Genomic DNA, 25,806 nt, shown 5'->3' on the forward strand with positions numbered 1-25,806 from the left:
ATCACTTCATCTTTATTTATTTTCAGCAGATTACCATCAGCAGTTTGGTGATAAGGACCGCCTGGATACATTTTTAAAGGACCACAAATGGCCCCTGCGCTACATCTTTAGCATCCTTGAACTGGATTAATGATTTGTCCTTTTAAGGTAGAAGGTATGCACCACACACACACAACACACACACACACACACACACACGAATGACTCAGGAATCATAAATGTATTCAACAGTTTATTCATCAGATCTAGTCAACATATTGATGAATCTGAACATATGACCTCATTGTGTCTGAAAGTTCATGATTAAGTCCGAGCATGCGCACAGGTAAGCCGAAACACCTGCAGCTCCGTTCACATCTCCACGTGCGCCTCTTCTTCACTCATTCATCAGTCCAGTCACGTGCTGTCTCTTTAAAACAGCCTCCTCTTCCTCTTTCTCTTTCTCCTCTTCCTCAGCTGCTCCTCCAGCAGCTCCAAAACGTCTCGGTCCGGCTTTCAGAACCGGTCGACCCATATCACGCGGCTGGAGAGCTCGCGCCGGTTCGGTCCTGGTTCGCGGGAGGGTCTGGCGCCCATTCCTTCCCTCTCAATCTCTGTCTCCTCCATCGCCGCCGCTCCTCCTCTTCTTGCAGGAGGTCGGGTCGCTTAAATCCAACTCCTTCTCACCGCTGCACGGCGGTTCGGTACAGTTCAGTTCAGTCAGCCGTCCCGCAGCTCCAGGCAGGGGACCCACTGGTTGCTGCAGCGGCTTTGCTCGCAGAAGCTGCTGACGTGCTGCAGGGCCTGGCATTGCAGCGGCTGCACTGGAGGGTTCTGCACAAACAACACGGAACCGGCCGTTAGGACGCACAAACAACCGGAAGTACGAGTCAAACTGCACCGGAAGGAAGGAAGAGGCACCGAGAGGACCGGGGAGGCGGACTTACCGTGACCAGGATGCAGTGCAGGTCCCGCGGCTCGTTGCCGTTGCTGTCCTCGGTCTCTTCCCCCAGCAGCTGCGACAGCCGCTGCACGCCGGAAACCCGCACGATGTTGATGTCGTTGTCACAACAGAAAGCCTGGAGCAGCGTGAAGTGGATCTGCAGCGCGATGTCATCCTCATCTTCCTCATCCGTGGCGAGGAGACACAGAACCACGCTGTCCGGATCTCTGCAGCGGAACCAGGAGGAGAGGAAAGTTAGAACAACAGACCCAGAAAGCACCTAAATGTTGAGTTTAAAGCACAGAAAACACTTAAATGTTGAACTTTAAGTCCTACTTACACATTCATGAGCTTGGCGGACTCGTACACCCCCACCGTGAGGCAGTCCTGCCGCTGCGCCGCGACCAGCAGCTCCTCCACAGCCTGACTCACAGTCTCCATCCTGCAGAAACACCGGGGCGGTTAGAACCACGCACAGCTCACAGTAACGCACTAACATGTCTAAAAGTAACGTCTAAACATCTGTGCATCCTGGTGCATAATTTCGCACAGCCAAAACTCTTACTTTTGCTCGGTGCTGTTGGTTCCGACGACCTCCTCCAGAGTCATGTTGAACTCAGAATAATATTCCACCAGCTCCAGGTTAGAAGGATAAATTAAATCCACAGCGCTCGCTGTCCGGTTATACTCCAGAAAGAGAAAAAACAAAGTCCAAACAGAACAGTAGAATAATCCAGATCGGAACAGAAGTGCTTCTGGTTCGGATAGAAGTCCGGTTCGGTGAAGAGTAAAGTCGCTTTCTGCCTCTGACAGCCGAAACTCCTGTATTTATATCGGCAGATTGCGGGGGGAGCCGCGCTCAGCAGAGTGCCTTCTGATTGGTCTGTGCTGATCAAAAGAGAATTCTTAGCGCGCTGCTGATTGGCTGAGCGCGGTGCTGATACCGGCGATCCCACGTGGGTGGTTTCGGAGAATCCCCCGCATTCCCTCCCTCTTTTTCCTGCCCTCTCTTTCTCTCTCTGCCTGTTTACCGGCTGTTTTCTGACTGACTGGAGGAATTTCCACATCTTCCTCCTTTCTGCTCCCAGAAACTCTTCTGGTACAAAAAAAAAAGAAATCCCCAAAAGTGAGATCAAAGCACACACCTGAGCTAATTCATGTTACATGGAGCCTTCTGCGTCCAGAAACAAGGGGGGGAGGGGGGGCGCTGGGGCACGCGCCCGCCGGGTTGGATAACGGACTGCTGCTGCTCATGATGATGATGCAGGTTGTGCAATAGTTAAAAATACAGAATGGAAAAAGTCCGGTGATAAACACGAGCCAGTCAGCTGCATGTTTAGGATTAGAAACAACCATGAGGTCAAAGGTCAAATGATCAAAGTTTGATAAAACATTTTCTGAATGTGTTGCAGTGAATAAAATAAATCGGTGTGTTTGAGATGTATTGCTTCTGTCCCGCATGCATGCTGCATGTTTTCACGCAACACGCGGGTTTCTGCAGGCTGAACCGGGTCGCATGCTGCCCCTAGCGGCCAGGCTGCAGCGCTGCAGAACCAGCAGCGGACCGGGGGAGTCCCGGCAGGACGGTTCTTTTTGGGGGGATTTGTGGGAAGTTTCATGGGTCATCAGGGGCCGTTCGGTGATCTTTCATATTTTCTGAGTTTTTTTGAGAAATGAAAGTGAAACTGAGCGCAAGCTGCATGAAAATCACATGAAATGTCAGGAGGAAAAAATGACATTTTAGGAGTGTTTTTCCCGCAGAGCATCAAAAACAAATATAATCAATATATAGTTTCAGTTGGGTGGAGTAAAAGAGTATTTCTGCAAGAAATTTGAATAAAATAATGTATTTTCCTAGGCTATATTTTAAAAATAAAAACTAATGACTAAACTTACAAAAATAATGAATAAAATAAGAAGCTTATGATATCTAAATGATTCCATTCTTGAAATAAAGAACAATCACGTGTTTAGGCGTTTAAAACTACAATGACAAAAAAAAGTGAATATTTCTGAGGATTATCGAATTTTGCTCCTGATGAGTCATCATGACTCATTTATGATGCAAAAAGTCCTTTTACAAACTGCTCAGCACATTTATTTATCACAAAATTAAACATCTGCATGTTCCAAACATGTTTTTAAACTTCAGAAATATATTTGGTTTTTATAAACTCTTTGTTTTGAGGTGAATCTTTATATCTGTGATGTGAAGGTTTCATAAGAAGCCTGCAGAGAAAATGTCTGTCTGCTGGGAACAGAGATTATGTTATAGCACCACCTGCTGGTTCAGTAAAAAAACTACAAATCTTCTGTATTTCTTTCATTTGTAGTTTTTATTCACTTATTTATTCATTTTGTTGACATGTATTTATTTAACCACATACATTTTAAAGACTTTTCTGTTAGGCAGATTTTATTTTTATTTTTTTTTACATTATTTGCAATAAAATCCAATAATAAATTGAAATGAGATCCTAAAGGAATTATTATTATAAAACAGAATGAAAATAAAATCCAATGCTATTTTTTTAAAGATAAACAAATATAAGTAGCTAACTTAATATTATAAAGCACATAGGTAATCAGTTATTATTATATTAAAAGCATTGTCCCATTTCTACTGTAGATATTTTGTGCAAATATTCCATAAAACACAGAAGAACAGCTAAAAATCATTTTACTGACTGTAGAATTATTACAGTTACAATTATTACTATCCATCAAAAATAATTTATTTGGTGAAAGGGAAAGAAATTCAGATTTAATTAATAAGTAAAATGTGCAACAAGTCAAACTTTCTCAAAATTCCCTCCAACTTTTTTTAGCTGCAGATTTTTAATTCAATCACAGAAACTTTTAGTTTTTTAACGTGATTTCATTTTGTTTTGTTGCTCACAGATGATTAATGGTCCACTATAAGTGCCAACAGTTTTATTCAAAGTTTCTGATCTGATTTATCCTGATGTGATCAGCGTGATGAGGCTCGTTATCAGCCAATCAGAGCTGATCAAATGATTTGATCAGCTCTGATTTGATCAGCACTGACTGATCATTTGATCAGTCAGTGATCAAAGCGGGATCTATCGGCTTGAATCTGAAGCTTCTGGAGTTTCACTCACACAAAACCTTTCAGGATCAGCAGGTTTTGTTGTGAGAAGCTTTAAATATTTATGATTGTCCTTACTGTAGAGTTATTTTATATTATTGTTGTTTTGTTTGCCTTTCTCTACTTTTACTCTATTCTGAATTTTCTCCTCTGAACTTTCTGTTGTTGATGGCTCTGAACATTTTAACTGAATAACTGACTGGTGACTTTCCAGTAAAAGTCTCTGGATAAACATGGTTCTACTTATTATAAAGGCTTGGTCATAAAAAGTTTAATACTTTGTGTTGTAATTAACATTTTCCATTGTAATAAAATTATGTTACCATGATTACAAATAAAAGTAATCAAGGTAAATTTGTATTGTTCTTAAAGGGGAATCATTCCAAGGGATAGAAATGGCCCTGATCTGTACTTTGGACACTCCAGTTTTACTGTATTGTATAAATAACTTCACAAAAAGTTTATTTTATCAAGCTAAATGAAACTAAACAGATAAATGTGTAGGATAGCTTGACATTAAAGTTTGTTCCAACCTTTTAATCATGTTTCTGTTAAGTTTATTCCCTCTTAGTGAGCTGTGCCACGTCTGTAGAATCCACCAACCTGCCGACGCTCCTTTTATTGAAAGTGTGAAACCTCCTGCTGGTTTACGCTCTGCTGTCTTCAGTCTGCTGGTTTTCCTGCAGCTCTCAGCTCTCCAAACATTTCATTAACATCCTGAACTTCCTTTGTTTATCCTCCACAGTTTGGGGTTAGCTGTCTGTCCAACTGCCTGCTGGAATACACAGGCGGTGTTACTCTATTACAAATATTTGATCTTTCTTTTCCTTCCTTATTTGTTTGAATCCACAACTAACAAATTAATTTGCAATTTCAGATTCGGTTGATTCAGACTTTTGCTGTTGGTTTCTTATTCAACCAAAAAGGGGAAACAAAGTACCAAAGCAAATATTTAGCAAGATTTCAGTGGTAAAAATGGTAATTCCAGCAAACCGCTGCTATGACCTAGTCAAAGTCCATTAGTGATTCCACAGACTAGAAAATAACCTAATCAAGCTTTATACAGTGTTGTTCAAAGTATAAATGATGCTGTTCACAGTGTTTGTTAGTCAATGCTAATGTACATACGTCTTGTATAATAAAAAAAAAACAATAAAAAAGGTTTCTTTAACCTTAATTTGCCATTTATTTCAGATGTTTGTTTTTTTTTTCATTTTACTCTTCAAAAACCAGAATTTACAGAACTTAATGATTTGTCCTTTTAATGTAGAAGGTATTATTACACAACTTAATATTTTTGTTTATCAAATGTTATTTGATAAACAAAGCTATTCTATTATTTAAAATTTTTAACTTATTTTTTAGAATAAATATACATATACACATAAATCTTTTTACCCTATCTTGTCATTTGGTTGATACTAATGTAAAAATATCGTTTTAAATAAAAAAATAATTAATAAAAACACAGAGAAGCTTAAACTTGGACATAAACGGGTTTCCTTTAACTGCTTTCTATTCACAGCAAAGTGAAGGAAGAGTGCTTTTATTTTGAACTGCCTGACCGGAAGTCCTCCTCCATCACTTGGCTGGTGGCTGTGAAGCTGCGTGATGGTGGGTGGTGTCTGACTTATTGGCCGCCATGAAAGAAAACTGCGTTCCTCACGAAGCCGTGGAGCCGGTTTGTGTTTTTAACACAATTTCATAATCATAAACAAAAACATAAACGAAATAAAAACGGAAAAATGGAATCCAAGTGCCTCGCGGATTAGCCAAGGAGCTAACAAGCTGCTAAACGGCTAGCAAAAACAAACATGGCGGCCCTTCCTCAGATAATCCGTTTTCCACTTTCAACTTCGCAGACTTGTGATGGTGAACTGTTGACATTTTCCCGGGTTTATAGAGGTTGTTAACGGCTGTAACAGTTGGTGTTTCCGGTCCACAGGAGGAGCTTCTTGCTCTGGTTACGATAAACCTCAGCCGGTATTTATTACATTTAAATAAATAATAAATATTTCTATACATAAGAATGTATAAGAATACATTCTTCAATTCATTTCAAATGAAAATAATACTTTATTGATCCCAGAGGGATATTAAATGTAACTGAAATAAATTAAAATTCTTCAGAGTTATTATAGGTGGTGAAGCTGCTAACAGGAAAGATTTCTTTAGCAGTCTGTGTTGCTGCGAACCTGAAGAAGCCTCTGTTGGTTTCATATCATCGTTTTTATGAGCTGTAGGTGATATTATTATTCTTTTCATTTATGTTTTTGCTCTGCAGAGCCCTCTGTCCTTCATCTCTCCTCCTCTCCTTCCTCTTCCTCCTGCTCGGACGCTCCATGGGAAGGAAGCGGGCGACTGCCAGGACGTCAGCGCCATCACCAACATGTTTATGTGTGGTACACACCGGCAGCTTCCTGGTTAGTAACGGGTCGGACCCAGATGGTTCTGACTCTAGTTCAGAGACAATTCGTTGAGTTGAGTTCTGGAGGAAGGTGATTGGACTCTTGTGTTTCAGAATCAGTAGAGATCCACACCGCCCTCCAAAGACTAAACATCCCTCTGAACACAGGAAGACCAGGTAAACACACTAACCCTGCTGTTTTAACAAATACTGACATCTGGTGGTGAAACAGGAGATAGCAACTACTGACTTTGACTTGGCTATTCTTGATATCTCTTGTTAGCTCCTGTTAGGTTGTGGTAGTTCCTGTTAACTCCTGCTGAGTTTGGACTAATGCAGAACTGGAAGATAAAACTATTTGACTGGATTTGGTTCCTGTTCATTTCCTGCTTCCTGTTCATTTCCTGCTTCCTGTTCATTTCCTGGTTCCTCCCAAACTGAATTACGAATGTCTCCTAATTCTGGGTGGATCCTCTCCAAAGGTTGAGCTGTGATCTGTTTTATATAGGAAGGTAACTTGATTCTGTCTGTGGCTTCCTGCTCTTTTCTCTCTTGATACGATAACTGGATCAAACCAGAACCTCTAATGGAGCAGAAGCTGCTTCAGAAATATCAACTCCGCAGGAATTTCACAGTTTTTCCTTTTTTATAGTAGAGGACAAAAAACTACAGTTTGCTTTTGTTTTTTTCAATTATCTCTATATTTTTTAATCAGTAAAAATATTTTTTTTGTTTGTTTTTGTTTTGAAAAAGGTAATCTTGTTCAGAGTTATTAAAGTAATATGTGGTTATTTTTTGAGTCTGTGTGTGGTAAAAACTGGATGTTTGGTAAATCTGAAGTATTTTGCTATTATAGAGAGACGATAACGGCGTTAGTGTTGAGCTGCCAGTGTCTGTGTTGACTGACTTTGACGTAAACGGTGACACAGACAGACCCTGTGGAGCTGCGGCTCTTCCTGCCAGCTGCTTCGGTTAAATATGTCTACTTTTTGTAAACATAATCAGCTTCATCTCAGTCTTTCACTTGGTAAAGGATTTACGGCTCCAATCAGATCTGCTAGTTTTATCCGCGTCTCACAGTCTGAAATGTTATCATCTTAGTTTTATAATGTGATCTCCAAAAATCATCCAAATGTGACCTGAAAGTCTTTTACATATTTTGTATTTAATATTTTCTTATTTAAGGTTATTTTTCTATTTTATTTTGTCTCAAAATAAAGTGGAAAATTTAGTGATAATGTTAAATTAATACTACTGAATGTGATCAATATTAATTTTACACAATATAATCAAATAAGCTGGGAAAGTTCTTATTTTTAAAATTTGTAATTCAATATTTGCACATTCAGTATTTTATGAAGCCACCTATTTGTTTTTACATGTATCACTACTTTTGGCAGGATCGGTCCTCCGTATATTCTCAGTCACCCAGGACATTAAAATGTTTAAATAAGACAGCTGGACTGTCCAACAGGAAAAGTCCAGTTGTCTCCAGTTAAACCAGGAGCTTTTTGTTGGACAGGAAACCAGTTTGGACCGACAGACTCCAGTTCTCAAACGAATCGCAGCCGTCACAGAAAACCTCTCATGTTGGTCAAAAGGTGAAAATGGTAGCGTCACTTCCTGTTTGACGGAGCAGAGCTCTTGACCTCCGCTGACCCCTGAGGTGAGCCGTCTGATTGCCTGGTTACGGGGTAAATATTGCCGTAGTGACGGCAGAGCCGCTCCTGCTGGGTATAAACGCTGCGGATGGAGCCTCAGCCTCAGCGTCCAGCAGGCCGCCGACCTCAGAGCCTTCAGCCTCCACCGCGTCCGAGTCGGTCAGCACCATGGTCAGCGCCAGAATGCTGCTGCTCAGCGCCTCCTGCTGGCTGCTGGTGGCGCTGGGCACCTGCGACGATCGGCTAGAGGAGCGTTCGCCCGAGTACGACGTCATCAAGACGGAAGAGGAGAAGGAGCTGGTGAGTCCGCATATCGATATCATACAGGGTTCATACGGCAACATTAAGATGCTTCAGTTTTAAATAAAGTTCAATTTAATGTTTGATTAAGAGCCTAAATAAAAAAAACATTATTTACAGTTGAAAGCAGATATTTTCAGAGACGGGTGCATTTTTTCTGTCTGCCTGAAGTGAAGTGAGACGAAACTTTTATTACTTTAGATTAGTTACAATTAACAAACTTGTTTCCATCTGCTAAATGTCAGAAAACTTAACGGGAAATTTTTTAGAGAACAGTTTTGTAACTTTATTAATTTGAACAGGAATGTAATTTTCCTTAGTAAGATTTGTTTGGATCTTTTCAATGTTAGGAATGTTTATTATTCTTAATGGATAATAACTTATTGATCATGTATTTTGTATATCAAACAAAGTTATTAAAATAGTTAGTTTTTTTGTTAAATTAGTGTTTTGTTTTTGGATCATCAGGTCCACAGGGCCTGTCAGAGACATTTCTTTATCCCTGAATATTATCAGAAGACGTTGTCAATAAGAGCCTCTGCTCCATCCTCAGATCGAAGCTCTGCAGGAAGTCCTGGAGAAGCTGAAGAACAAACAGCTGCCGTCGTCGGAGAAGAAGCTCGGCTGGCTTCCACCTGTAAGCTCCGTCTCACCTGCAGCCACGGGGGGTTCTGGGTGTCTAACACCAACACTTTTCCTCCAGGTTGCTCAAAACCTGAATCTGAGCGCTCAGTGAGACTGTAACTATGTAAGAAAACAATAATTTGTGAAGTGAGAGTTTAAATCTCAATCGTTTGCTCAGTTTGTTTTCTCACGCGTTTGTCTCTGGTAAACCTTGGCTCTCCTGCTCAAGTATGGAATTCCAGGAGAGACAAAAATCTTGCAACATTTGCTGCGTCTTTCACACCGCCTGCAGGATTCATGTTTCCTCCTCAGTCAGAGCTTGTCAGATGTTAATAATTACATTCATTATCGTTTCATTTATTATGATGTCTTGTAATTTTCTGGGTTGTGTTGTCACGTGTGTGTTTTCTGTTTTCTGGCTGCCAGTGCGTCGCCGGTGAGCAGTGTGCGGTGCGTAAAGGAGCGAGGATCGGGAAGCTCTGTGGATGTCCCAGAGGAACGTTGTGCAACTTCAGCATCCTGCAGTGTGCATAGAGCTCAGAGAAACGCTGTGCAAACCAAACAGTAAACTTTTAAAAAAACCTTTCATGTTTGGTTGTTTTTAAGCTAACACAGTTTTAAAGTTATCCGATATAAATTAAAGTATTATTGCATCTTTAACTATTATGTTAGTCACTCAGGTTTACTTTAATGAGCAGATATATACGACTGCTCAAGATTATTCATGTGTGATTTAGATTTAAATTCATCTTTGATATTTTGTCATATTCAACCTGATTAAAATGCTGAGAAAGAAATTTAACCAGAAATTCATTTAGAATAATTTACACATAATGGAGTTTTTGAAAAGTGTTTCTGCAAGATTTTGGATAAGTATCATCTTTTAGATGCATTTTAACTTCAACACACCTGAACTGCTGCCGTCTGCTGTGCAGCGGCATCATCTGTTTACATCGTGCTGCTCGGTTTTAAGTTGACAAAGAGAAAGAAAACAGACGGATGTAGAAAGTGCTCAGGTTTATTTCTGAAAAGAGTACATCCCACCCTGAGCCGTAATTTAAACCAGAATTTGATAACATCTAAAAGTTGAGGCAAAAGGTTTTGAGCAGTAATTAAAATGAAGCACATGCAGACATTTAGTGGAGACATAACTGACAGCAGTAAATCCCTTTCCTCCCTGTCAGCCTGGTTGAAGCCGTAGCAGAAAATAAACCAAACGCTGGCGTGAATGAGTTCTGACGTTTTGATCTGGACCCAGGCGCTGCAGGGGGAAGAGGAGCAGAGCTCAGAGTCCAACATGAACGCTTCAGATCCGGAGATGAAAGCAAATGAAAAGCAAAAATGTCTATCCAAGCGTCTGTCGTATGACAGCGTCTCCATGGCGACCCCGTCGTCGTGCAGACAGGAAGTCGGTACAGCAGTCATGTTGGTCCAGGCTCCGCCCCCTCCTGGGCCGCTGTGCTTGCTGTCGGTTGACCCGCTGCCGCTCTGGACTCCTGGATAAAACCCAAACAGTTTCAGTGAACCACAGTTTAATGATTTCTTATTTATGGGAGAAATTAAACTTTGTCTTGAAGAACAAATCCTGGAAATCTGCATGTTCACCAGAACAATAATATTGGATTTAAACTTGAATCCAACAGAAGAGAAGCTTAATATTCTATATAGTTATGTAACTTTCTGTCTAAGAAAAACTGAGAATGGTTGAATGTTACTTTCTTTGACAAATCTACTATTTGATTGTTTGGGATTTCTGGAGGAGAAAATGTGGATCAAAGACGCATCCCCACCCAACAACCATCATGGAAACCTCTAAAAAACAGAAACTTCTTCCAATAATCTGGGAATTTGCTGACAACCTGTGGATTTTTCCAGCATGATGGAAAGTTAAAGCCTAAAAGAACAAAAGCTGCTTAAAATTCACGTTTTGTGGTCAAACTTTCTTCAAAAGATCTTCAGTCTGCAGTTTTCAAAACGAAACAGGAGCTAACGAAGTAGAATCAACTCCGAAGACAAAGAAGACCAGAAAGAGTCGACATCAGGAATACTGGCTCAGTTTTTATGAATATACCAATAAAAACTGTTGTCTAGTGTTAATAGAAAACAGTTGATCTTACTGTTCACAGGGAGGTTTCCTTTATGAGTGCAGTAACAACATGCAGCCAGCAGGTGATGCTGTGACTCTTCTACTCCTGCTTTAATCTCATGTAAATTGAACCTCTGTAATCTGACAAAAGCTGCCACGTAGCTGTTGTATCAATAATTTAAAACATTACATTCAGCTTTTACTTCCCTACTTTCTGTCAATTCCACTTTCATTTAGTTCATGATTATCTGACATCCTCAGAAGAGATAAAGGCGTTGTGCATCCTCTTACAGCAGTTTGGGCCCCAGAGATGATGACTTGGCATCGTGTGTGAGAGATTATCAGAGGAGCTGTTGGTACTCACAGGTTATGAGATGCAGAGCGGCACAGATGAGTAGCGTCAGCGCGGGAATACCAGCGAGGGGCGCGGCAGCGGAGTTACGAGACGGTGAGACAGAGGAGCCTGCTTGGTTCACCTTACGAGCTTCTGATTCAGAAACTTTACACTTCTGACTGTTGAAACAAACAGAAACCAAATCAGAACAAACACTTTGACCTCTAACAACACTGAGACCAGAAGGATGGACTCACAGCTGCTTCTCCAGGTACTGCTGCTTGGACTCGCAGGCTTTGGTCTGACTCTGAGCTGCTGACATCTGGCTCTCTGCTGCCGTCTTCAGGTTGAAGCAGGACTCGGTTTGATGGAAAGCCTGCGTCAAGTTTTGCTGCAAAGCCTCGATGTGCTCTGAGGATGCACAGAAAAGGACCAGTTAATACCAGGAACAAACAAACAGACGGTATTAAAGAAGACCAGCAGAATCATGAAACAAGCTCATAAATAATCAGTTTCTAAACTTCAGTTCTTTAGAGCCACTGCCATGTTGGTTTTGGTTTTGGATGCCAGCAAAAAGTGACAAAGAAAAGTCAAGAAATAGCAGATTATCATACTAAAGCTCCCCCAAAGCTCTTGCTCTCGTCTGCCTCCCATCTTCTCAGAAATAAACAACTGATCTGAACTTTCTCCATAGGGGGCTGGACTCCATCTTAGTGATGGGGCAGGGAACTCCGTCATCCAGGAGGAGCTCCAGGCAGAGATGTTGCGTCTGCGTTGAGGGAGATCTGAGCAGGACGGCTCCTGGGCTCCTCCCTTTGGAGGTTTTCTGGGTTTGTCCCACTGGGAGGAGACTAAGACTATGTCCTGTCTGGCCCGGAAACACCTTGGGATCCCACAAAACCAGCTGGAGGATCCAATCTCTGAGAAGTGGAAGATGATGGATTACCCAACCTGTAGAGACTAAGGCATCCCAAGGTAGCGACACAAAAGGAGCTACTTCTACCGTTAACTTTTAAGAGTGTAGGTGTAGTACTTAAAGAACTGCTGGATCAGAGCTTCTTTGTTTTTTGTGTTTGCTCGCTCCTGTCAAACCTCCAGTCGGCAGCAGCTGATGGCCGTTCACTCTGAGACAGGTTCAAAGGTTTCCTTCCCATTTTTGCCACATGTTTGTCAGTATACTTGGTTGTAAAGTTTCACCTACAGACCTAAATCTGGTTCAGTTGCAATAAACTCTGCTGTTGTATAAACCTTCCAGACCTCTCAGGTTCTGGTTCTGGTTCTGCTCTGTGTCCCCAGAACCAGAACCAAACGAGGAGAAGCAGCATTTAGCATCTATGCACCAAAAATCTGGAACAAACTTCCAGAAAACCGTAAAACAGCTGAAACACTGACTTCCTTTAAATCTCAACTAAAAACCCACTTGTTGAGTTTTATTTAAAACGTAATCAATTATAAATTTATTGACGGAATCTGACTTGATGTTGTTTTTATTGTTGATTCTATGTTTCATTGTGTTTCTGTGTTTGATTTGATGTAAAGCTCTTTGAAATGCCTTGCTGCTGAAATGTGCTATACAAATAAAGTTTGATTGATTGATTTGAATACGTATGTGAAAACCAAGTGGACTATAACGCAGGGCATTCTGGGTAAATGCAACCAAAATAAACGTGGAAGGTTATTGCTAGAGAGAAATCAGACAACCACTAAAATCTGCCAACACTCCATTTGTTTACATTTCATGAAGAAGGAAGTTGTGCTCAGTGTCTTCAGAAGTGTCGTTTCCTTCAGTGGTTCTTGGTGCGGATGTTGGGTAAAAACTTGCTCTTGTTTTTGTTAGAGTATGTCAGAAATGAAACAATCCAACACACTACCTGATCCTGGATCTGTTTTCATGCTCTCTGCTGCTGCAGCTCCGCTCCGTTTCAGCTTTACTTATAAAGTTCGATCTGCTGTAATCACCAGGTCTGTCAGGAACGATGCATCCTGCCAGTGTTCCTGTTTTCTCTCCTTTGGCTTGTTTGGATGAGGTCATAAAGTTCCTGAGTTCTGACCAGCTGATCTGGTTCAGAACCAGCTAGACCAGGTCACACTTTCTGTTTTTATTCTGGGTGTGAAGTTAATCTGATCTTTCAGGATGTTTTTTGATCCACAGCAGGTGGATGTTTCAATGCATACGACTCGTTTCTTCCACATGAAGCAGAGATTAATTTCTGTTAAATTACCGAACACAATGCTCCTTTCATATCTCCACTACGCAGGAATTTATCGCTTCCTTCAAAACACTGCAGGCCGGAGGTCCCATTTATTAACAATTGTTCACACTTCCCAAAAAATCCTTTGCTGCTGCTGCAGGACTTTGGTCAGACAAGGAAAAATAACAGAAGACAAACATTTATTTTCTCCATTTAGGCTGAAAATGAGTTTATAAATGTTCTGCATCCATGGAAGAAACCAGCTGCAAAACTGAAAATGTGACATATTTCAACAATGATGCAACAAAGAAAATAAGTTGCCCTTTTCCAACTGTTAGTGTATAATTACTGTTCTGTCAGTGAGCACCAAGACCTGAACTAGAACCGGTCAGGCGGCTTAAAGAAACCCGATTTCTACACCAAAGCTCCACCAGTGAGACAGAAGTCCAATAAGTGAGAAAGTTTACTTATTGATTTGTAATTCAGATTAGAAATAAAAAAGGGAATCCTGCCACTTGTTGGTGTAAATCAGCATCTCCAAGACAGCGGCTCCCAGTTTTCCACAAATACTAGAGGCCACCATTAAAACCACTGAATATTTTAATAATTCAAACATTAAATATGCATTAACACGCACAGCGGAAACCGTCTTAAACTTGGTTTATGCTTGATTCATGTACATTCTGCACAGTGAACAGGGTGTGAACCCATTTAGGAGCAACAGTGTCCTGACATGAGCTCTATGGTCTTTAAGGGAAAAATCACCAAGTCTGTCTGCAAATCTCCACCAGGAGGAGCTCTAGCTCATCCACCACGCTTTTCCACATGAAACTGTCCGTGTGCGGCGCCAACAATTTGGTCTGCCAAGAATAAATCAGGCTTTCGCAATTCAATAGAGGCTAACATCCACAGTCTTCCTTATCTTGGAGGTGCAGACAGTCAGCAAAAGGAAAAGGAAATATCCTCCTGGATTGGCTTGACTTGCTTTTCAAACTCCATCCAATAGCGAGCTAAATTAGCATTGCTGCTATATATTTCAGCTTCCAAACTACATTTTCTATTGAATATTTTCCCCATTGATCTTGGGGGTCGGTCAGAACCTGTTGCTTCCCTGAACCAAAGCCTGATTCAAAATGAAAGGTGTGGAATAAACCAATCTTCTGGATGTAAAAATGTGTGATCTGCATTCTGAGCTCATTTTCACTCACATTATCATCCTGGTCACTTCAATCAGTGCAGCTGACCATCAGGAGGCCATGAACATTTTCACAACCATCACTAAATGTAGATAAGACGACAATTTCAGGTAAACAGAGTCAGGTTTGGTTGGTTAAGCCGGATTGTTTTCGTTGTAAGTTTCCTCTGAAGGCAGAGGAGAAGATGAAGGGAGCATGGAAACATGGGCGGGTCAGCTGCATGAAAGCCCACTTTGGATTCTGTGACATGTGGCACCGCGGTGTTGGGCCGCTCCCTCCGAGCCCTTGGCAGGTTTCTGTGATGCTGACTTCATCCCAGGGAAACCCACATTCCACGGTTCTGACCGGGTTCAGCTGGCCGGGTTCAGCTGGCCGAACCGGAACCGCTTCCATAGCTGCTGCTGGTTTAACCCAGACACCTGCAGCGACATCCAGACGCTGAGTTCACACATATGGTGGTAGGTTTTGACTGGACCACTTCAGAACGTCACCATGTTGCCTTCAAAGCATTTGAAGCTCAGCTGGATGCTTCCATTGGCTTCAGAGAGTAAATACTCTGAAGCTCTAATTCTCTTGTACATTAGAGAATCAGGACTTTATAAATCCTCTAGGATTTATTTATATTTTGCAGCATTTATTTTACACTGGTTGAGTTTTGCATTACATTTTGGGTAAATAACATTTTATTAAGTGGTTCCCAGGTCTGGTTTTGGCCAAGCACAGCGTCTGTTCAGATACCAAAAAGCTCCATTTTGGTCTCATCAGCCCAAAGAACTTTCTTTGTTTTGATCCTGGAGTTTCTCCTCGTCCATTTAGACAAACTGGTCGAGCTTTGAACCGAGTTTTCTTCAACAATCATTTCTGCTCTCACAGAAAGTTTCACTGATGAAGAACCCGGCAACAGATGTTGGAAATCTATTCTGAGATTTCCACTGCTGGTACCGACCTTTTGCATCACATTTTGGGTAAATAACATTTTATTAAGTGGTTCCCACGTCTGGTTTTGGCCAAGCACAGCGTCTGTTCAGATACCAAAAAGCTCCATTTTGGTCTCATCAGCCCAAAGAACTTTCTTTGTTTTGATCCTGGAGTTTCTCCTCGTCCATTTAGACAAACTGGTCGAGCTTTGAACCGAGTTTTCTTCAACAATCATTTCTGCTCTCACAGAAAGTTTCACTGATGAAGAACCCGGCAACAGATGTTGGAAACCTATTCTGAGATTTCCACTGCTGGTACCGACCCGACCGATTTCCTCTACCGGTACCGACCCGACCGATTTCCACTGCCGGTACCGACCCGACCGATTTCCACTACCGGTACCGACCCGACCGATTTCCACTGCCGGTACCGACCCGACCGATTTCCACTGCCGGTACCGACCCGACCGATTTCCTCTACCGGTACCGACCCGACCGATTTCCACTACCGGTACCGACCCGACCGATTTCCACTACCGGTACCGACCCGACCGATTTCCACTGCCGGTACCGACCCGACTGTGTGTAAGAGCAGCTTTTCTTTAGGGAAAGAAGAGGTTCTGTTCCAAACCAGAACCTCAGCTTAGAGAAGCTGAGTATCATTATCATCATAATTAGGCTTATTAAAAGTGTTTAACAGTCATTGGGGGTTAAATTGCTGGAGTTGGACAAGTATTGACAGGTAAAAGATGAGTGGCTTTTTCCTCTTGCTTTAAACTAATTTTTTTCTTTCATATAAAACATGAACCATCAGAGCCTCTGGTTTATAATTTTAGCAGCCCGACTCATTTTATGTTTTGATTACATGACTCAAGAAGAGACTCACTGCTAAACACGCTCCTCTCTAAGCCTTTCCATCGGGTCGTATTTATTTACTCTGACTCACCGGTTGTTATGGTAACGGGGGGCGGGAATCGCAGCTAAGAATACCAGTGGAGAAAGTCTCCTTTCATGGCAGCGAGGGAGTTTTTCCGACAGGGTTTTACCTTTCTGCAGGCCGAGCTGCTCCGTGAGGTTGGCCTCCCTCTGCTGCAGCAGCCTGACGTCGTCCTGCAGAGCCGTGATGTTCTCGGCCAGGACGACCTGCAGGATGAAACAAACACGCCCCAGAGAGGGAAAAAACACGTTACAGGGAGCCTGGAGGGGGAAAGCAGTCTTTGTTGCCCTGCATTTTCCTACATTTTTACAGCAGAAGAATTAACATTGATGTGGTTTTAGAGTGGGAACTTAAATGGGTTTGAAACAAGGACAAAAAACTAACAAACATTTGGGAAGCTCAGTGCAGAAAGAAACAGAAAAATTCCGCATTCTTTTTCACCACATCAAGGTAGCCTAGAGGTCAACAGCAACTTGGGCCTCTGCCTGGTTTCAGTTCCAATTTTTCAGTAAAATGTAACTCTGAACTATTCAACAAAAATATTTAGAGAATCTGAAATATTTGGCAGAAAAAGCCGATTGGAAAGCTGACAGACTCGGTGCTACTTGACAATCTAGGAGTGCCATTAATTTTCCTTTGGATGTTAGCTTCTGTGTTAGCGCTCAGACGGTTTCCTGTATCGATGCATATTAACTTACATTTGGTGTTTGAACTTTTAAAAATAGGCAGTTATTGGTGTTTTTAAACTAACCTAACCTGAACTGGTGAAGCAGTAAAATTAAAACCAGTTTTTTGGTTTGGTGTTTCCTGAAGGTAACACCAGTTACACACTGGGACCAGTTTCTCCCAATCACATCACTTTGACCAGCTGCGTTTCCGTTACAAATGTGTGCAAGATTTTGTCAGTATGTCAAAAAAACCCTCCACAATTATATGATTGTGTTTTTTTTCTTAAATCTGAAACACATTGTAAGTAAGTTTGTTTACGCCATAACTTATTAAAAGTTATGCCACGCCATGAAGCTCCAACTACTTCCTGTCTTCTGCTTTGTGGTTTCCGCCAGTAGTAATATCCGGTTGTTGATCATGTGACTCCTGTGATGTAAAATGTTTCCATTGTAGTTTTGAATTTTGATGTTGCCAAAAAAAAACACCTCATCTTAGCGCCAAAACTTTTTATCAAAAAAAAATAAATTTTTAAATGCATCAAGGATGTTTATTGTCAAAATGTCAAATTGCACAATTATATGACGAAATGTAACACAGTTACTGTTTCTTACTGCAGGTAAGATACTGGCTGCTCAGAACTGATCCACATAACCACATTTTAAAACATTCTGAACTGTTTCTCTAAAGTCTCCATCAAATGCAGAGCCGTCTATGATTGTGTATGAAACAGAAACTGGCTGAATTGCTCTTTAAAAGTTTCTTAATTTGCTATAAAAGCTTCATCTTTGTGCAGTTTGACCTAAAACACAATCTGATTGCATGCAGAGAAAAAAATAGTTCACATCCTTCATGCATCTGGTTCTTGGAGAAGCTGAGCAGGAAGTGAAGCAGAGGAAGCTCCACTTCGTTCTCAGTGGCTGTTAACAAACCGCAGGTGGGGTTTTTCCTGCCGACTTGCACACGCTGTGGTTTCTGCTCTGCTCTAATAAATGCACTAACCCAAATCAAAACGAGTAATATTCAATAATTAAGACGTATTGTTAGAGACGTTGGGGCAGAGATGACCTTTTGACCTGACTGGACGGGGAAAACCTCCAGCGCGAAGCAGCAGCTGCTGGTTATTATAAAAATGGATTCCTCTTCCTCTGCAGATCACACCGCGGCTCCAAGTATCTCACTCAGTCTAAATATTTCACAGCCGAGAGCACAAAGAGGAAGAGGAAGAACCGATAGCGCCGGCGGTGGGTCACATGTCTCCTCAGCGCCGAGAAGGCAGCAAAGCGTTTAGTAAAGCCGATAAAACGACGAGCTGATGCAGCTTGATCGTGATGACAGGAAGCTGGCAGGAAGGAGGAAACTGACTCTGCTTCCTGATGTGAGCAAACATTAGAGACAAAACATAGAAAATAAATCAGAGCAGATTCACATTAATGAGGCGTCTATATTTCCTGCTGCATGTTAATGCTAATTTATGACTCCAACTCTGAGTCACAGACTACAGTGCAAACACAACAACCACCAACGTCTTTACTGTTTGGTTACAAGCTGAGGGTCGCGGTTTCAGCCACAGAAAGCAGCGTAACTCCTGTCCCACCAGCTGCTGCACCAAGAAAACTCAACATGCAGCTCTGATGTTTCACTAAAGCTTTGAAACCTCCAGCCAGCAGAGCCTCTATGGAAGGCCATTTCTGCCAAGAAAGAAAAATAAAAGCCCAACAGGAAGTCATAGTTATGCAACTTACATTCATAATTATGATTTTTAATGTCATAATTTTGAGATACAGAGCAACAATTATAAGATCCAAAGTCATAATTTTAAGATAGTTAGAATTTCAAATTCCAGTATTATGATATTTTGGAGTAAACCTGCTTAGAGAAACAGCACAACTTTGTATCTCATATTTATGACTGAATGTCCAAATCAGGACTTTTTGCTATTATGACATTAAGACTCAGAATTATGAATTTCCTTTTCTGCTTTTATTTTCCTTTTCATGGCGGGAATGGGTTTCAAGCTTCTGCATAAAAATCTAAAACTAACATTTTTCTTTCACTCCCATTTGGGGATTATTTATTTTATTTTAATTTTATAATTCTACAGGAGCTTTACTCTTATTTTTAAGAACATGCATGAGCTTTATTTCAAATATTGAGTTTGAAATCTCTTCCTGTTTGTTTCTTATATTCTCTGGGGCCAGACATGTAAAATATTAATGAAAGTCTATCAATCATGTCTCCATTTGGCAGCCATGATGGATGAGAAAACACAACAAAAACTCAATGTAAGGTTTAAAGTCAGTCTTTAACATAGAAGACTGAAAACTTGTATGGGAATGAATTAAAGTTACTCTAAGCTTTTCCACTGTAAATCAGGCCTGTTTTAATAACGAGTGATTTTCCAGTAATAACCATGTTGACAGTGTTCTTATTATTGTTAAATAATGTGATTAATAAAAATAAATGGCAGCCAACAGCTTCAGGACGCCTTGCTTTGTGGAGCTGAACATGTTGGTGCGTATTGTTGAGCTTTTCCTCTCCTGTTGAGTTTTTGGCTCATTGAGCCAAAAACTTGTGATGGAAACAGAATAATAGGATTTTTAAATGCGACAAACAATGACTGATTTTTTTTGCTGCAACATCCTTCATAATAATCAGCAAACGTGGACAGGAAGAGTCCACAGAGCATCTGCAGATATTTTCTTTGTGCATGTTGCAGAATGTCTTGGTTTTGTGGAGGATGTGGTTAAACGTTCGATGGCCGACTGGTAAAAACACACAGCAAACAGCAAAAACAAACGCAACAGGAAATCGCTGCAGTCAGAGAAAATAGCAGCAAAATTTTTTTACAATGCACAAAAGAAACTCAAGTGAAAAATGCTGCAACCAGAGAAACAAAAGGGGAAATGCTGCAAATCTGAAGTCCTCCAGACCAGCAGAGGGCGCCTGTTTCTACATAAATGTGCTTCTGTTCTATAATATTGTAAAAAACTTCATATTTAAAAAAAAAGACAGTCATTATAACGCGCGTTGTCTCTCTTCCTCCAACTTTTTTCTGGACATCCCGTCTTTACTGAGGGTTTGATCCGATACGATTTGCTGAGCGACTCCCCCTAGTGGTCTGGAGGAGGTCTGTTCTCATTTGTGACTGGCATCGTTTTGAACTTGCTGTTTTTATTTGCGTAATTTTCCTTTTTGCTTCTATTTCCTGTGTTTGCAGCATTTTTTGCTTGCATTTGTTTTGTCGATCGCAGGTTTCTACATCTATATTTTGTTTGCCACGTTCTTTTCTTGCGAGTTTGTATATTTTGGAGTTTGCATCATTCAGTGCTGCGTTTTTGCGCCTGCACTAGTTAAACATGACGAGAACATTTACACAAATTTATATAAAAATGTCAGAGCACACTTAAGGACTAATTTATAGTTTATCTACCACAAAAAAGTTAATTTGGGGTTTGAGATGCACTTAAAAGCCACTGGCTGATCCCTAAACACTGATTTTCATTCAGCAGCAAAGCATCTCCAGATCATCATACTGCCACTACTATACAGTTAGTTTTACCCCAGATGTTACAGGATGCAAAGCCTCCATTTCTGTTTCGTCTCATCAGTCCACAAATATTTTCCCAAAGTTTCAGGGATCTAAAACAGACATTTATGTTTGTTTTGGTTTTTCATTTTTGTTGTTAATGAATGTTAATATCCTGTTAATGAATGAAATCATCATTTGAATCCTGAATTGTGTATTTCTTCAGCTTATCTTTGTGTTTAAAATGAGTGACAATTTGGCAAGGAGAGACAAATCTGCAAGAGGCAAATACTTTTCGACAGTTCGATCCAAAACAGGATGTTTTAAAAACGTTAGTAAAGCATTTTTAGGTTCTTTAGATGCCGATGCCTCCAGGAACGTCAGCGACTTCTGAACCGCACAAACATCCAGAATATTTTGTAATGAAGTGCAGAAAAACTAAACATTATTCAAACGTGTTTTTCTAAAACGTGTTTTCATTAATCCGATGTATTCTGCTTCAAAAACTTTCATGTTCAGCCAGAATACGCAGCAATGCTGGCAGCCGAGCCTGAGGTTTCTAAATCCTGAAATATTTGACTAGATCAGCAAGTCGGGAGAAGTTTGAGAGGGGAAAAGTAAGGAAGCAGTGGAGCAGAGGTGAAGAAAAGGAGGAAGAGGAGGAGTGAGTCACGACGAACCACAAAAGCAGGAGGCAACAGTCACTTTTTCCAGCCGGCTCTTCAGAGAAAATGAATCTGGAAGTAGCGAAACAGTGGGACTGCTGGGAGGGGAAACCTTCTCAGAGTCCCAGAACGCGAGGGAAGATGGAGGGAGGAGGTTTCTGCTCAGCCCACTTTCTGTTTCTGAATAACCTGATTTATCCTCGTCTGCTTCAAGACGAGACTGGTTTCCATTTCTGAAGTTAGGCTCAGAAAAGAGATGAACTGGCAGCAAATCGGTTGTTTAATTCAAACCACTGGTTGTAAATTCAGCTGATGGCTTCATTTCAACATTAGTTTGTCTCTTGCGGCGTCACAAATCAGCGCTGAGACATTTCATTACCGTTCAGGCACAAGCTTTGGGAGAAATCTCTTCCCATCCAAACCAAAGCTGAATAGTTTCTCCTTTGTCAATTATTTGTTCTGAAATCTGAACTAAGAAACAAATGAAATGTTTCAAACAGTGCGCCCTGTGGGACTCCACTGCAGCAGAGGGAAACATCGCAGCTCAACAACAGATCACTTTAGTAAACAGCTATGCTGAAAAGAAAGTACACCCTGTTTCAGGAACGAAGCCAAAACACAAACCCTGTTTGTGAAATGCTGGGCAGAAACGCATTTTGCTCCAAAGGTCAAAGGTTAGGCCCTCTCACCTCTTCAATGCTTCAGTTTGTTGAGGTTTGCTGCCATTTCTGAATGAACAAGACTCTCAAGGTCGCACCTCAACAAGTGGAGGGCTGGACTTTGTCTAGGCCATTGGTATTTGCTGCTGTGTTATTGGCTGTTATTGGAAACGGCAAAATTCAAAATACTGTTCTCAATTTTGGAAAATAATTTTTTTGATCCACTTTAGGTGTTTTTTGGGGGAAAAAAAGAGTTAATGAACTAAAGGGAACCTGTTTACAGAATAAACTCTAAAACTCTGTTTTCAAACCCCGAACCTTCAGCGTCAACATCTGGCTTTGTGTGGCCAACTGGATTTTCTCCAAACCAGTTGATGGAAAGAAACACTCCATTCCTTTTTTCCTTTTTTTGCAACATTCAAAAAGTTCTCTAAAAATTTGCCAGTTGGATAGAAACGTAGTGATTCTGCAGTTGATGACCCAGTTTGGCGCTAGCTTGTGCTGGTCTCATATTTGATTCATATTTATACTCTGGTATTCAGAGGATTTCCTGGTTAAACTGCAAAGTTTCCCGGTCAGATGGCTGCGATTGGTTTTCTGACCAAATGTCGTTACTTTGTTAGCTTAACAAATGTAAGTCGTGCTGCCATGTTGTTATTAGAGAGAAGAGTCTCGTTGCTGTTTGAAATGTTTCCATGTTTCTCTCTGTAGGATGATCATTTATGGGCAGCAACAGTTGCTTTCCTTTTACTCACACTGACGACCATCAGCTAACCGATTCATTTGATCAGCAGCTGTGAGGTTTTTCTGTTCACTTCAGGAAGGATTGAAGTGTTTTTAGAACCTGGTAAAGATCAGATCATTTTTATCAAGTCCAGGTACTTAAAGCCTAAAACAAACAAGTCCTCTTTTTATCTCCAAAAACCAACCTTGAAGCCAGATGCAACATAATTTGTATATGTTAAGATAATGCTGAGTAGAGAGGAAGTCATTTTTATATCATCAGGGATACGTCAGATTTCTCTCTGTTGTTATTTTATTTCTGAGAAACTCTGTAGCCCAAATGCTCTCAGCTTTGATGGTTTCAGTGAAATTCTAGAGTAATTTTTACTGTTTTAGGAGTTGCATCCTGGCAGGAGCGCCTCAGGGTCGTGTGTTTGGTCCCACCTTTTTAGGCCGTGACGTTAAACGGAGGAAATGATCAATATGAGCATTTCTATTAGGTTAAATCATTCAAAACTTTGTATCAGGAGAAACTCAAACACTGTTATCGAAAATTAGCAGAATGTAGAAGCTGATGATTTATTTTGGACTAGAAGGAAAACATTCTGCATGTGGATATATTTGAGGAGTAAAACACTATAGTTTTCCTTATCATGGCTCCCATACTTGCTTACTTTTTTTTAAAAGTGAGAAAAAACTTGGATTTAATTTTTAAGCCGTATTACCCAGCCTCCTCAGTCTTTCTCTCTGCATCAGTAAATAAAGTCTTGGGCACCATAACCCTCGGCCTCCTATGTCCTGCCCTGGATGTTGAACTACAGATGAATGATGAAACTGAAAAATGTCGACTGTTTTTTAGCATAAAGAAAGTAAAGCCAGTTTTTGATCTGCAGCTTCAGATGAATTCATCAGAAACAGACTCACGTTTCTCAGCCAGCACTCCTCCAGCGTGACGTTGGTGGCGTTGAGGCGTCCCAGCAGCAGCAGGATGTCGGCCTTCAGCCGGTCCTGCTCCTTCCACGCCTCCACCGCTTTCTCCTCCAGCGCCTGCCTGTCCTTTTCGAACACCACCTTGGCGCCTTCCAGCTTCTTCGTCGCTTCCTGCAGTTCGGCGCGGCACTGGGCCGAGCCCTTCAGGTCCGGAGAAGTGGCCCACACCACGATGATGATGATGGAGACGATGGACCAGAGCGCCAGCAGACCCATCACCACATTCTGCACCTTGTTGGAGGTTTTGGAGGCCATGATGCTCAGCAGAGAGGATGGAGAGCAGCTGCTGCTCTCTGAGACTCGTCAGGTTGAAATGAGCTGGAGTTTCCCTTCAGAACGAGCCGGACCGAGGAAAACGCCTCCCCTTCCTCCGCCCACCCACCGCCACACCTCAAACCTCACCCTCTTCCTCCGCCTGCATGTTATCAAGCCCACAGAGGACGCAGAAACCTTCACACACGCCCACACACACACACACACACGCAGTGTGAGAGACTGAAGCTTTCTGTTTCTGTTTCCCAACTTTCTGGCTGTGAACCTGCCTGAACTCTGCAACTGAAAAAACACATTCCAGAAGCAGAAATGAAACTCAGAGACAAGACGCTGCAGCACTCACACACACACACACACACACACACACACACACCTCCACACACACCTCCACACACACACACACACACACACACACACCTCCACACACACCTCCACACACACACACCTACATACACACACACACACACACCTCCACACACACACACACACACACACCTCCACACACACACACCTACACACACACACACCTACACACACACACACACACACACCTCCACACACACACCCACACACACACACACCCACACACACACCTCCACACACACACCTCCACACACACACACCTCCACACACACACACCTACACGCACACGCACACACACCTCCACACACACACACACTCTGCCACCGAGTTGAGCTCCTGCGCTGGAGGCGGCGCTTGTTTCTGCATCCCTGAAAACATTCCTCATTTGTTCCAGACTGACCCCCCCTGACTGCCACACCCAGCGGGACGGAGACCCATCGGGACGGAGACCCAGCGGGACGGAGACCCATCGGGACGGAGACCCAGCGGGACGGAGACCCATCGGGACGGAGACCCAGCGGGATGAACCCGGACTCTCCAAAGGTTTTATTTACTCATTCGTTTCAAACAGACAAGCAAAATCTGAAAAAAATAATAATAAAACAAATAATCTTAAAGGAGCATGTAGAAGATACAAGATGTTATGATTTCCTCTGTCATTCACTAAAAGTCATTTTGCTTTAGATTCAAGAGCAAACATCTCAGTACTGTTGAAATAACAAAACTAACTTAAAAACACCTTTTCAGCCACATATAGGAGTTTGTTTTAAGTCAATAATTCCTTAATATTGATGAAAACGTTGTATTCCCATTAGCAGATTGTCATTCATGACCTGGTAAAATGTCTTATCAATGAAATAATCTGTTTATGGAGCGTTTTCAACAATATTTTTACATTTTTAATCTGGTTTATGTCTGAACTTTGACCTCATCATTTAATCCTTTCCATAAATCTACTGCTCACAAAATCAGTTTCCTCTCCGAGTTCAAAACATCATTCAGCTTCTACACACAAATCTGGAACAAACTTCCAGAAAACTGCAAAACAGCCGAAACCCCGAGTTCCTTTGCTTTTGAGCTACTGGAACATTTCTGATGTGAATCATTGATTTTGTTGATGTGACTCATCAAAATGTAAAGTTTACTGGTTTCTCGACTGTCTGATGTTTTTATAACTTTTTATTTTTGTTTTTATGACGTAAAGCTTTTCGAACTGCCTTGTTTCAGTTCATAACGGCTGCAGCAATCAGCAG

General features: G+C 41.5%; 3 protein-coding genes across 4 annotated transcripts; 1 reads left to right on the plus strand and 2 right to left on the minus strand.

The window, feature by feature from the left end:
• Positions 1-219: 219 nt before the first annotated feature.
• Positions 220-1,736, minus strand: LOC122838546 (growth arrest and DNA damage-inducible protein GADD45 beta-like). The gene is made up of 4 exons (XM_044129262.1): positions 1,488-1,736; positions 1,263-1,364; positions 927-1,149; positions 220-813 (listed from the first exon to the last, which is right to left on the minus strand). Exons 1-4 carry the CDS (start codon positions 1,529-1,531, stop codon positions 700-702), a joined length of 483 nt encoding a protein of 160 aa, XP_043985197.1. The 5' UTR covers positions 1,532-1,736; the 3' UTR covers positions 220-699.
• Positions 1,737-5,602: 3,866 nt separating this feature from the next.
• Positions 5,603-9,922, plus strand: LOC122838545 (cocaine- and amphetamine-regulated transcript protein-like). Of its 2 annotated transcripts, none has more exons than XM_044129260.1 (6): positions 5,603-5,712; positions 6,316-6,454; positions 6,553-6,615; positions 8,149-8,399; positions 8,953-9,036; positions 9,450-9,922. In XM_044129260.1, exons 1-6 carry the CDS (start codon positions 5,674-5,676, stop codon positions 9,555-9,557), a joined length of 684 nt encoding a protein of 227 aa, XP_043985195.1. In that variant the 5' UTR covers positions 5,603-5,673; the 3' UTR covers positions 9,558-9,922. The 2 variants fall into 2 exon arrangements, with proteins under 2 accessions (XP_043985195.1, XP_043985196.1); XM_044129261.1 differs by having other exon boundaries at positions 5,636-5,645.
• Positions 9,923-10,023: 101 nt separating this feature from the next.
• Positions 10,024-24,243, minus strand: si:ch211-1a19.3. The gene is made up of 5 exons (XM_044129259.1): positions 23,852-24,243; positions 16,795-16,891; positions 11,701-11,854; positions 11,474-11,622; positions 10,024-10,519 (listed from the first exon to the last, which is right to left on the minus strand). Coding segments are annotated over exons 1-5 (723 nt in total). The 5' UTR covers positions 24,173-24,243; the 3' UTR covers positions 10,024-10,517.
• Between the last annotated feature and the right edge of the window lie 1,563 nt (positions 24,244-25,806).

The sequence above is a fragment of the Gambusia affinis genome, linkage group LG10 (genome assembly GCF_019740435.1).
Source record: "Gambusia affinis linkage group LG10, SWU_Gaff_1.0, whole genome shotgun sequence".
NCBI lineage: Eukaryota > Metazoa > Chordata > Actinopteri > Cyprinodontiformes > Poeciliidae > Gambusia > Gambusia affinis.